The 14023-nt window shown below is 35.0% G+C and overlaps 1 protein-coding gene across 1 annotated transcript in view; it reads right to left on the bottom strand.

Moving 5' to 3' along the window:
* LOC131075658 (peroxisomal acyl-coenzyme A oxidase 1) overlaps positions 1-14023 on the bottom strand; it is a 211182-nt gene that overhangs the window by 90819 nt on the left and 106340 nt on the right. Inside the window, exon 9 of the mRNA XM_058012499.2 lies at positions 10958-11089. Coding sequence (XP_057868482.2) covers positions 10958-11089 — 132 coding nt within the window. The remainder of the gene's footprint in view (positions 1-10957; positions 11090-14023) is intronic.

Here is a 14023-nt window from a genome sequence, read left to right as displayed (position 1 = left end):
CATGCTTTAATAAGGTTCATTTAACCTTTTGACTAGCTATGCCATGATTTATATCTGCAGTTTGACTCACCACGGTTGAAACATAAACCTACTTTTGAGTGTATCCAATAATAATATCAGGTTTTATTCGATTATCAGAGCCCTTACGTATAACTTAAGGCTTATTAACCTCTGATCTGTACTTTCCTCCAGCATGAATTCTTTTCTATAATGACATGAAGTCCAGATTTTTTTCCTTAACCTTAATCACCTAGATGTCAGGACTCAGGAGATATTAATTCAGTTTTGTAACATCATATCAAGTCAAACCTGATATTACATCCATTTTATATGTTAATATGTTAATTATATCCATTTCTACATGGATGACAAAATAGCAAATCAGTAAGATCATGGTCCATGCATTATGCATCAGACCCAAACACTTATATAATACACGGGGACTGTATGCTGAATATTATTTATTTATTCAGATTCCTACTTCATCTCTCTTTATTTAGATCTGCATATACTTCTTTCAATCATGATTTGTTATAATAAATCCTGCTCAATATCTGCTCTAGATCTGCCTTCATTCTGTATAATGTCCTTCTTCACAACTTTCACAAAATGATTTTTACATCATTCCCATGAGGATTGATTCCCTATGGACATTTCTTTTCATTAATAAACATGACCCAAAATAGGTTGCACCATTTGCAGATATTTGTTATCTTCACTAATCACCATTCCTTACTTGATGTTAATTGCTGCCATTTAAAGATCACTGCTTTTGGTAATTAACTCCCTAAACAAATCGCCACCTTTTCTCTATATGATAATCACTGCTTTTCTTTTAACAATAATCCCTGCTGCTAACATAGGAGTTAATCAAGTCTTATAGAAGTTAATTAATGCTCTTAACATAGAAGTTAATTGCTGTTAAAGAATTTAGTTAATCACTGCTCTTGACACGGTAACTGTTGTCTTCTCTTAAGGGAAAATCGTGAAGTCTCATAAAGATGAGAAAATTTTCTGATTAATAATATATATATGTCAAGGTCACCAGGAGACGGGGGTAATTAAAGACTTTGGAGACAGGTACAGGTACCAATATGACTAATTTTATTTTAATTTTTTAAATAATTTAATAATTTCCAAAAAGTATCATGACATAGAATTTTGAAAACAAGAACAAGGTTAAAGTTTAACATTAAATTTAAAGTTTAAATACACAAAACAAAATGTCAAATCTCAGTGTGTCAAAGAGTCAAAGAGTTCAAAACTCACACTACATATTTCATATTAGATTATCATTACGTATTGAAATTCAAAAATCTTAATAGTTTGATGCTGATACACAAACATAAATCAAAAACCAGAAATCTATTGCCTCCTCTTCAACGTTTTAATCATCCATATCAAGCTCCTCATCTATGATGCTCTCCACACAATCATCACTCTCAAACTTAGGTTCCTCTAATGGTACTAGAACTAGAGGTAATTCATTAAGGTTGTCTGCTTCAACTGCTTCATCCACCATGGCTGCTGAATGATGAAAAGCAGCATTTTTGTTTTATTTTTTACCTTGTCAGAGCAGATGTGTGGGAGACAGACAGAAACCTTGCAGAAGATGAGGAGACAGCAGGAGACGTGGAAGCGAAGTCTCCGACCAAAAATGAAGTCTCAGGAAGCGTGAAAAGTCTCTGAGACGCACCTCAGGGGGGTGGAAACATGTCTCTGGGTTATATATATAATAATAATTATATTCATTGACATGTTCATGAAATCAGAAATATCCTTGAATTTTATCTATTACTTTATTTATTTCTGATTTCATGAACATGTCAATGAATATAATTATTATATTTTATTTGACTAAATTCATTGTGACATGATCGGGGGCATCACAGCTGCTAATTTGGCTTGAGGAACTATGGTTGAAAAGGACTGGTTTTGGTGTAAATTATTAAGAAGAATGTACATAAGAGCAAAAGATGATAACTTGTTCAAAGGCTGGTCCTCCTCAAAATGTTTTGGTTGTTTGCAAATTTATGCACAATTACAAAAAAGTGATTGAAGATTGTCTATCTTGGTAATTTGGCAATGTAAATAACGTAAAATAGGATGGGCTTTCCTTCTCTCAAACTCACTAAGAGCCTTGATGGGATCAAATTGGTTCTTAAAAAGGCTTGCAAATCTAAGTTCAAGCATTACTAGAGTAAAAGGGGAAAGGATGGGAAAAAGGTATGTCAAAAAACAATCCTAGACTTGATTTAGTCTAGTACTAGAAAGATTCCTTTAAGCAAGTTTTGAAGACCATAGAATTCCTATCTATTTCCATGTCAAAATATGATGCTTTTATTTGGCTAGAGGTTTCTAGATAGGATTCTAAACCAAGAGAACTTAAAGAAGTGTGGATTTTTGGGGCCTTCTATGTGTTGTTTGTGTAAGAGAGATAGTGAGAATACTAATCACCTACTTTTGCATAGTGAATTTTTTGGGAGAATTTGGAATCACTTTGTGATGATGTTGCAAATGTCCCAAGTGATGCCAAGTTTGGTGAAAGTTGAAAGTTCTGCAAAGCTAGCCTATGGGTTCCACGAGGTTGTGTCCTCTTTGGCTAGTTGCTCTCTCTTGTTTGTTATAAAATATTGGTTCCACAAAAACTCGAGGATTTTTATGGACAAGGCTCTTTAGTGGAGTCATTAGGTTTGAATTGAAGCATATATTCTCATACGGTTCAACATCACTTAAACTCTAGAATTTTTTGCATTTGGGAAGTCAAAATATTGAACGAATGGTAATGTCTCAAGCATCACCTCCCCATTGATAGGGTAAGATACTCAACTAAGAATATCAAGATTATTTTGGGTGTTGACGCCCTCCCCTTTGGGGTACTTCAAGTTTAAATTGAGCTTTGCCAAAGTTTCAAGAGGAATCCCATATTATATCGGCAATGGTTTTGTGATTATACATTCTCATGAATCTTTAGTGTTGGGAGGATCCTTCCTTTTCCCTCAGAGTACTGAAGACAAGGTTGAAGCTACGGCACTACTAGAGGGGCTTAAGATGGCTTGAAAGTTGGATATCCAAAACATTGTTGGTTAAGGGTGACCTTATGGTTGTAAGGAACTGTTAAAGGGGACTCAAGAACTGGAAATTGGATTGCCTCAATAAGGAAGCCCTACATTTGAAGACTGACTTCCTAAAAATTAGCTTCTCTCATTATTTGAGGGAAACTAACATGCATGGTGAACAAATGTTTGGCTGATATGGGCATCAACCAATTTCAATTGTCTGACAAGTGATCATTAGATATAAAAAAAATTATAATTTTAGAAATTATTAAAAAAACAAGAAAAGGAATGAATCTATAGACAATATATTGTATTAAAACAAAGGATTTTATTGTCCAAAAAAAATGCAATCATTATCCTCAGATAAAGGACCAATGATTTGTGTTGGTTTTCAATTTAATGATGCTTCCTTAATTTCCCTTTGAGATATTTTCTCTTTCTTAATTAGGCCCTCAACACATCGAAACTATGGTGTTTTCTGTTATTTTTTATTCCTCCTTTAATTAGGTTTTGTTGCAATGACTCTCCTTATGGAAGTAGGGTTTTGGACCTTAGGCTCAAGAAAAAGTGTTTACCATTGCTTCCTCTGCAACTTTGAAATCGGTGGATTGAATTTTGAGAGAGAATGGAATTATAGACGCTAAGGAATAGAGAAATCAGACTACCATTGCTTGAGATTCGGAATCAGCTAGGAGCAGTTGTCCAAAGTGAGTTTGTATGTGAATGAGCATTCCAATTCTTACTAGATGAAGAATTTGGCTCTTCCTAAGGAGTTGCAAGTGCATGTGTTGGGTAAGGTGGTTAAAAAGAAAGCAACAAAAGATTTCCCCCTGCATTCACAAGGTGGCTACAAGTGCTTTGTCTTTGAAACAAAATCATTGTGTTATTGCAGTTACGCAAGGACTTATACTGGTATATTAAAGAGCACAATGTGTCATGCATTGAGATGGACAGCTCGGAGTTTTAGTCGTAGTCCCCCTGCAAAACTTAACTAGGGAGGGTTTCCGAGAGGTGCTTCAACATCCTATTGCAGACCCAAATGTGATCATTAGCTCAGAAATGTAAGGGGACCGTGTTAGCAACTCTTTGGGCAAATCAGAAGCCAGAGCAGGAGCAATGGAGCTTGTATTGGCTGCTGGTGAAGAATTCTTCATGGTGGTTGTTGCAGTTGCAAGATGGAATTGTTGATCTTCTAGTCATTGATGTCAACAAATGGGAAGTTTGCTTGCTGCCACGTGGTTTGCAAAGCAGTCTTTGTTGTTTGTGTGTTATGCAAATGTGTCAGTGGATGTCAAGGCTTCCACTTGTCTTCATGATCAGTTGGCTCTATTTTGCAATCTCTACCATTTGCATGTTATACAAACGTGTCAATGGATGTCAACACTGCTACTTGTCTTCTTGAATTGGTTGGCTCTGTTTTGTAATTGTCATTTTTGTCTTTGGCAGTTTACTGACATTGACAGAGAATTTTTGGTGGTTTGTCAGAAATCTGCACAAGTTGCTAGAATATTCTTGACTGTTTCGACTTCTTCTTTAGAACTGACAATTTTGCCTATTTGTTGATAATTTTCTATGTATGCAGAAATACGTTTTTTTTTTCTGAGGTATTATCTTGCTAAAATCAAAAAATTGAGAAAGAAATAACAAAACTTCAAGTAGTTGTTACAAGAGGAAATCAACAAGAATTCTGAAATATCTCTTGCTTTAGAGACTGCTGAAACGTTGATTGCTCATTTGAATGTTAAACTTGCAGAAGCTAACAAAATTGAAGAGTGTCTTAGAGAGGAGCTTAAAGATAAAGAACAAAACTATGAAAAGCTCGAAGCTGAAGTTGTTTCTTTGAGAAGGCTAGATAAATCTTCAAAGTTGCTGAATCGAGAAAACACCTTCCAAAAGTGTACTATGTGAAAATCTTTCTTTAAGAACAGGAATGGTGCCTTCAAAAGGCATCCTACTGTTGGTCAACCTCACATAGGCAAGTTTAACAACTCCTACTTCTATGGTTATTGCTTTACTTGTAATTATTTTGGTCACAATGCCATAAAGTGTAGGGTGTTTCCTAGGAGAGATTTCAATTTTGCAAACAGAAATTCTTTTGCACCTCTTAGAAATTATAATGTTATTTGTTATAAATGCAATAACTTTGGCCATTCAACAAGAATGTGTAAAAGTGTCTTGACTGATATTGCTAAGAAGGATGAAGCAAAAGGAAAAGCAAAGGAGAACACTAAAGTATGGAGAAAGAAGGAAAAGAAGAGTACAAAAATGTCCTTGGTTGGGCAAACTGCATTTATTGCACAAAATGAGAAAGATATTTGGTATGTCGATAGTGGTTGTTCTAGACATATGATTGGAGATAAAAGTAAATTTTTTACTCTTAAAAGAATGAATGGAGGCAAACTCAGATTTCGAGGTAACTCTTCAACAAGAATTGCAGGTAAAGATACTCTTATTTTAAATAATGGGGAAACCAAGGTTGAAAATGTCTTGTATGTTAAAGGTTTGAAACACAATCTTTTGAGTGTTAGTCAGTTATGTGATCAAGGGTATGATCTAGTTTTCAATTCAAACCGTTGTATCATTAGTAAATGTGGAAAATATATTGCTGATGCAAGTAGAGCAGCAAATAATTTGTATATCCTTGATGATACTAGTGGTGAAAAGTATTTTTTAAGTTAGATAAAAGAAACCTGGTCATGGCATAAAAAATTGGGGCATATGAATTTTTAAAATCTGGTTCAAATCAGCAAGAAAGAAGCTATTAGAGACATGCCACGACTTGAAAAACCAGCAGATATTGTTTGCAAGGGTTGTCAAATAAATAAGCAAACTAGTGCAGATGCGTTTAACAAGCCATTACCCAAGGAGACATTTGAATTTTGAGGCAGAAACTAGGAGTGATTTCACTTCCTCATTAAGGTGCAGATTGATCTCAAGGGGAGTATCTATTGCTACATTTTATGCCCCGGTTTAGGTATGCATTTTGGTTCAGATATGTAGTTTTGGCTTAGTAGTTGGTGTCAAAGGGGGAGTAGTCAGACGGGGGAAGCTGATCTCTTGGTTTTGTTTCGGTTGCCATCAATGACAACAGGGGTGATTGTTGATCTTCTTGTCATTGATGTCAACATATGGGCAATTTGCTTGCTACCATGTGGTTTGCAGAGTAGTCTTTGTTGTTTGTGTGTTATACAAATGTGTCAGCGGATATCAAGGTTGCCAGTTGTCTTCATGATCAATTGGCTCTATTTTGCAATCTCTGCCATTTGCATGTTATGCAGAGGTGTCAGTGGATGTCAACGCTTCTACTTGTCTTCTTGAATCAGTTGGCTATGTTTTGTAACTGTTTTTTTGTCTTTGGCGGTTTACTGACGTTGACAGAGATTTTTTGGTGGTTTGTCAAAAGTCTACACAAGTTGGTAGAATATTCTTGATTGTTTCGACTTCTTCAGATCTGACAATTGTTCCTATTTGTTGATCATTTAATGTGTGTGCAAAAGCAGTTTCATATTCAAAAATGTCCCCCTTAGTTTTTTTCAAATTTTAAACACAATAATTTCACCCATTAGCGTTAGCAAGATGAAATACTGAGAGCAATACATGTTGGCGGTTAGACCAACCACTTCCACTTTTCAACGGGATAATGAAATACTGGAAATTAAACAACTACTTGGCGGTATAACCAGCAAATAACAAAGCCAAGAAGACCGAGATTAAGCAAATGACAATCACTCTACCACTTTTCAGCGAGAGGACCAAGAATAACAAAACTATCACTCAACCACTTATTCAGCGAGAGGACAGGAATAACAAAACTATCACTCTACCATTTATTCAGTGGGAGGACAGGAGTACAAAAAGAAATAGAGATAGGCGGCGAAGCCAGCCTCTTACACTTATGCAATGGGCATACAAGAAAGTATAATGCAGTATGAAATGGACTGTTTCAGTACTACTGAATACAACCTTACAATGAGCAACTCTGCAAGATACTGTCAGTACATTAAAGCTCCAATCTCTAATAGATATAAGAAGGTACTCCAAGAAGCTACAAACAAAAAAAACAAAAAATACAAGCCAAAATGAACAATTAACCAAATCTGATATAGCATATCAACATTACCAAAAATCAGACCAGCAACACTGTGAAGTCCATAACTCCTTAAAACATCTTCGAGTGGCTCCAAATCAGTAGCGAATGAGAGCTAGGAAGGGGATGCCCAATTTCCAACCAACAAACTAAGCCAAACAACCATGAAATTTTAATGTACCCTTCCCAATGTCACTTCAACAAGGTACGACCTACCTGGAGAGGGGCGATCTGCCTTAAAAATCAGGTTTTTCACTATAAATCATGAAACTCAACAAGAAAGGATGCCTAGCATAGAGGAATCCAATGAGCCATTACCCAGAACAATCAGACAATAGAAAGAGAGATATGAATGAATAACTGCTACAGCTATGACAAAAACCAGCAACATGAAAAACACTCCAACACTCAAAAAACTAAAAATGCAACAATAAAATTCATCTCAATATAGCTCAATCTATCCCTCTGAATGAGAATAGTCTCTCCAATCAGCTAGGTGCTATCTCTCAAGCACGAAACTGGCACAAGCTAGGAAACTCTCAACTTCGAAGCACAAGTTTGGCACAAATTTGACAGCACTTCATTACAAAATATTCAAGGATACCAAAACAAGAGCCCAACACTCTTATTTATAACCTTGGTGTCTCCAAATTCAAATTCACATTCCCTCCAAATGGACGCCAAACCCAAATGTACACTAATTTCATCTTAATTTGAAATTTGCATTTCATTTCCCCTCCTTTCCAAGTCGACCTTCACATAGAAGCAAATATACTTTATAAAAATGACAATAAAATAATAATGTGGAGTCCAAGGTAGATAAGTGAAATATATTATAAAAGTAACTTATTTCCCATAAGGCGTCCATCTTGCCTTATTAATATTTCACTTTATAAAATATTTTCCCTCAACAATAAATCGGTCGACCTTATCACCTCAAGTCGTCCCCTTAGGTCATAACCACAAATACATAAGTCATATGCCTAGGCAAAGGGGGCATTTAAAAATATTAAAAATAATACTTTATCACCTCAATTCATCCCCTTAGGTCATAACCAGAAAGACATAAGTCATACGCCTAAGCAAAGGGGGCATTTAAAAATATTAAAAATACTTTTCCCATGTGTTGAACAACTACCATAGTGAACTGAAGGCCAAAGTACTAAAAACTGCACTGCAAAAACTAGCCTCTGAATTGGACCACTAAAACTTGTCAAAAATAGCACTTACTAAAAATAGCATACTGCTAAAAATAGTAAGTGTCCAAATGCATTTTAACCTCATTTTGAGCAATCGACACAACTTACTAAAATAGTAAGTCCGTAAAAGTCTTCAAATTCATTTGCATGTCACACCATCACGAAGCTCTCTAAAAACCCAGAAAAATAAGTTGTCCTCGCCCCCACTTACTAAAAAATAGTAAGTTTACCAAACTCCACTGATTGCTATGCATGTACCATCATTGCGAAGCTTTGATAAAACCCAGAAGGAATCCAGAATCAAAACTATAAAACTCCAATATGCAAGCCACCAAAATTGCCAAACCATCCTCATCGTAAATAGGAAACCCTAATTTCTGCTCCCATCTAGCCTACGGGTCTCCGGAATAGGCTAACGGCCAACTAAACTTATCACTGTCGAGAAGGGGACATTACATATTCCTTGTGTGTGCAAAAGCAGTTTTAGTTTGTGTAGAGTTTAAATAATTCAAAACTAGACTATGTGTAAGAGGTTATCAATCTAAGAAATACGTTTTGTTTTGTTTTTTGAAAAGTATTCTCCTACTAAAGTTAGAGCTTGTTTGTTGGAAGGTGGGATTTTTTTCATAAGTAAAAAATCCGATTCATTTGTTGTGTGTGAGGTAAGGGGATATGAGTTTGAGAGAAGATTGTTAAGTGTGAACTTTGACGTGAGGACTATTTTCGACAGTTCTTCCTGAGTTGCAAAGTAGAATAACACGCAAAGTTTTTCTTGAAGAATAACACGCAGATTTTTTGTTGCAAATTTTCATGAAGATGATATACTGAGATACACATTCATGAATACCAAATGTCAAGGCAACTGATCCAAAATTCATGTTTTGAAATCTTGTTGAATCTGTATTGAAGTTATCATAGGTGACTTCATTGTAATTTTTCGAAAGTTTTGGAGAGAAAAGGGTGTTTGTGATACATTCCTCTTAGTTTTACAACAAATTTACAGTCTGATAAATATTTAAAGTCTGGAGTCTGAGAGGTTATAAGTTCAGTTTTATTTCTTCTATTAATAGGTTGAAGCCTCCGTGTCTTTGTTAGAGTTGGAGCTCTTTATGAGGTCGGTGCCTTTTTGTTCCGAGTTGGTGCTCTTTATGTGAGTTGCAGCTCACTGTTGTACTTGGGTTGGTGCCCATTTGATTTTGTGAAAGCTTTTGATGCCATGGTTTTTTACCCGATAGGGTTTTCCACGAGATAAATCTTGTGTTATCTTAGTGCTTATCTGTTGATTTGTTTATATGGGTTTAGCTCTGTTGTTTTGTTTTTATCTGTATTAAAGTTTTTGAAATACTGACTCACCCCTCCCTCACCCCCCCTCTCTCAATATATCTGATTTGGTTTACAAGAATAGCACACCACTTTTTGTCAATTCGTTTTCCAGGTTGTTCAACCAAGGTTGTTATGATATCTTGCCAGTTTTTATGGGTTGAATTGTTTCTCCTTATACTTGTGTGAGTCAAATGTTTTTGTGTTGTAATATATTCCTGTAATTGTACGCTTATAACTTTTGTTCCCCTCGGGTCATCTTGTAAAAAGTTTTCTGCATGTATTAGAGTTTCTGACTAATGCAGTACCCCAATTAGCAATTAGCGGCGAACCTTGAGATGATATTATACACCTAACAGCAAAGTGTGTAAGTAGAAGGTTAATGAACCTGATGCATGTTGATATGGTTATAATAACAAATACAGGAGCACCCAACGAAAGGGCAACACTTCTAGCAAAGGAGGGGAAATAGCTACAATGTGTAAAGAATATAAATGGGATATCACTCAAGACATCATTAATTCTACTAGGTAACTAGGAATCAAATGTTCAATGACCCTAGCTAGTTTTGTAATTACCTGCTTGACTTGTCAAAATATTGCAGAAGACCTTCAAAATAATGGCATCCATAAATTGTCGAAATATGGAGCTAACATTTTTTTGGATTGCAGCAAAAGAAAGTTCAACTACTCCAATTTTGTAAACAATATTAAAAATTATGTAATAATAACAAAATTCAAATATTGAAAGAAACAGATAGATGTCCTGTTCTTCAGGACTCTGAAGTCATCTTAACAGATGAATTTGACTTGCTGACCCAGCTCTTTCTTCTCAAATGATTAAGATGTGTTTCTATTGCAATCAATGACTCCAACATCCTCTTTAATTATCTCATTCACATCAGAAGATAAAATTCCCCTACCTTTCAAGTTTGACAAACAGTCCATCAGTTCTCCAAAACAAGACATTGACATTTTTTTGCAAATAAATCATTCTCACACTTAAGCATAAGCCTAATAATCATTCCCGATATCAGGTTCTTATACTTATAAAAATCTTAAATATAATATTTCATAGTACCAGCTGCTGACCTGAAATCAAAACATTCCAGGTTCCAGAGAAAACCCAAAAAGTTAAAAATCCTATTCTATGTGGTCACTGAGAAGTTGGCATGAATGGAAATACATAAAAGTTACAATCCAATGCTTAAGAACCAAAGTAATATTTAAAATCTTCTGTGAGACCTGTTTACTAACTCAAAGTAATGGGAAATGGTACTCGCATCAAAATACCTGAAGGAGGAGGACTGTGTTATCTCCTTCATATGTGCAAGCAGGAACATAAGCAGCAAATAGTTCTGGAAGCCCACTACTGCACAAATATCCATGTCCACCACAAAGCTTACGGCACTCTTCAATGCCATCCTATCCATCACAATGTTTTACAAATGAAAGTTACTAAAAGAAGAGTTTGATCGGTAAAAGAAGCAATAAAAAGCATGAATTGAACACATACATAGAGTCAAAAGGCATTCCAAAGAAAAATATAACAAACTCTTCTAGAGCTTGTGCCTCCCAAATGTCAACAGAAAAAAATGTAGCAATTATTGATAATTGACAATAGGAAAATAATGGTATAAACTATATATAAAGAACTTATCCAAGTGAGTTTACTTGCCCTGAAAATTCCTTCTGGGGTTTTAATTGTAAAGTAGTTTCTAAAGCTTCAATGATTTTCTTGATTTTTTGACTGCAATAATCCATGTAATTGTCCTCACAGACAAATGACAATAACATATATGTGAATATTTGGTGCAAAAATTGCTGTCATGGATGCTATTATCCTAACTAGTACCTTCAATTCTCCTACAGTAATCTTAATCACGAAAAAAGATGGTTCATATCAACTTTGTCTTGAATTCCAAAAGTTAAATGAACCAGCTTGCCAAAAATGGGTTTTTTATTCTATTTACAAATGGATTACTCAAAGAAATTCACAATGCCAATCTCTTTAGCAAATGACATTTAAAATCACGAGATTATAGAGTTAAGATACAGCCAGAAGACATTCCAGAAATGGCATTTTATACTCAAGAAGGGTATGAATAACTCAAGCTGATGACATTTGCACAGAACATTGCACCCACAACTATTCAATCTGTGATGTTAAAAACTTTTTATAAATTTATGTTATTATTTTTTTTAATACTATCTTAGATATTTAGAAAATTTTGGAAAACCACCTTTAGCATGTTGATCAAGTTTAACAGTTCTAGAAGGAAAAAATAACATTCTAAGAGGCCTAAGCACAGTTTTGGGCATAAGAGATAGAATATATTGATCATATAATCTCAGAAGAGATCAGTGTAGACCCCACCAACATAAAAGCTGTGGTTATATAATCTTAGAAGGGATTAGAGTAAACCCTTCCAAAATAAAAGCTGTGGTTGAGTAGTTCGTCACACAAAATTTTGAAGCTAATAGGATTCACAGGCGTAGCTGCACAATATCAATGACTCCCCAAGATCTATGCCCATATTATTTTCTATTATCAGATCTACTCAAAAAGGACTATTTAACATGGTCTGAAAATGGAAATCAATGCTTTGAAAAGCTTATGGTGGCACTATCACAGACTCCAGCCCTGACAAGCTTCCAAATTTCTTTAAGCCATTTGTAATTGAGTGTGGTAATCATGCAAGATGGCACCCTATTATTCTGGAAAGTCGGAAATTAAAACCCAGGGAGAATTTATATCAGTTTATAGTAAGTAAACATTGTTAATTGTGCATTCCTTAAAAGAAATGCAGGCAATATTTGCTAAGGAACAAGATTCTAGTTAAAAATATGGATCAAAAAAAAAGATTCTAGTCAAAAATTTAGATAGATCACAAAAGTCTTGAATATCTACAAAAAATACATCTTATCAACCAAGCGACAAAAGAGGATTGAAAAGATAGAAATGTTTAATGTGGATTTTGAGATTTTACATAAAGAGATAATATAATCAAGCAGCACATGCTTAATTTAGTAGAGATTATAAAACAGTCAGCATATGCAATTTCAATTATTATTCCAAAACAACTAAATCATGTTCAAGCTGATTGTGCAAACAGTGAAAATGTAAACAAATTATTGTTGATATCCCCAATTTGATAGGAAAAATAATATTCTTAGGGTCAAATATCAAATCAACTTGCACCAGGATTCAATTAAGCAATATTAGAAAGATAATCATGATACTCCAAATATATGGCACATCGATTTTTTAAATTATATTCAAATGTTCATAAATACTTTTATTTAAGAAATTAAAATATATGAAAAAGTTTATACAACAATAAGTTGCAGAATGTGATGTGTGCCAAAGCATAAGTGAATATGTGCTACTGCCCTAGTTTATTACAACCAATATGAGTACAAATGAAAAGCAGTTTCCATGCATTTTGGCGATGGTCTTCCTAACTCAGAAGGAAATAACCAGACATTTGCAATTACAAGTTCACTTACAAAACATGTTTATCTTCTTGGCATGAACAAAGCACCTTCCCCCAAACAAATCACTGAATCATAACATTAAAATTCTTATAAATTACATGGATTTCCTATATCAATTGTATGTGATTGTGATCCCTGTATTTGCTTGCAAGTAATTTTGGAAGGATTTATATGAAACTGAGGCGGAAGAGTCTGGCAGTCACTCTTCTGATGAGGAGGAGTGGAGCACTGATTTGGAAGAATTCGACTCTGAGTTGAAAGCGAAAAAGAAGCTAGGCCAAAGAGCTAAGAGGAGTAGTGATTCCCCTGTTTCTGCTACCAATTCTGATTCTAGGTCATCCTACCATGTAATGCCGGATAAGTCGGTGCATGTTACTAATAGGACTGAGAGATCTCCTTTTCCTAAGGACCTCAATGTGGACTCCCCATATCTCAATCTGGAAAGAGAAAACTCGGATGATGTTCTTCCTATAACCCGTGATTTTGCAGTTGATTATTTCAGATTGCAAAAATGGGTATTCATGAAATCAAAGAGATTAAAGTTAAGCTCCGTCCAGTTAGCAGTAAACAGGACAACCATTGTGCTGAACAATGGAGTGTTGAACAAAAAAATATATATTGTTGAGTCAATGCAAAAGACTGAGCACTGTCAATGATCTCCAGAAAGGTTGTGACAACAGGATTATAAATCTAGAAGAGAAACTTAAAAAGGATTATGATGGCAGACTGAAACAACTGGAGAATTAGTTCCAAAAAATCAATGACAAGCTCATATCCCTGGTGACCTACAGCCATAAATTGGTTAAGAGCTCAGCGGAAAGCATCAATACTATGGTTGGGAAACTTGAAGACCTTCAGCAG

The sequence above is a fragment of the Cryptomeria japonica genome, chromosome 6 (assembly GCF_030272615.1).
Source record: "Cryptomeria japonica chromosome 6, Sugi_1.0, whole genome shotgun sequence".
Classification (NCBI taxonomy): Eukaryota; Viridiplantae; Streptophyta; class Pinopsida; order Cupressales; family Cupressaceae; genus Cryptomeria; species Cryptomeria japonica.
The sequence above is the reverse complement of the archived record's forward strand: the minus strand, read 5'-3'. Positions and strand labels throughout refer to the sequence as shown.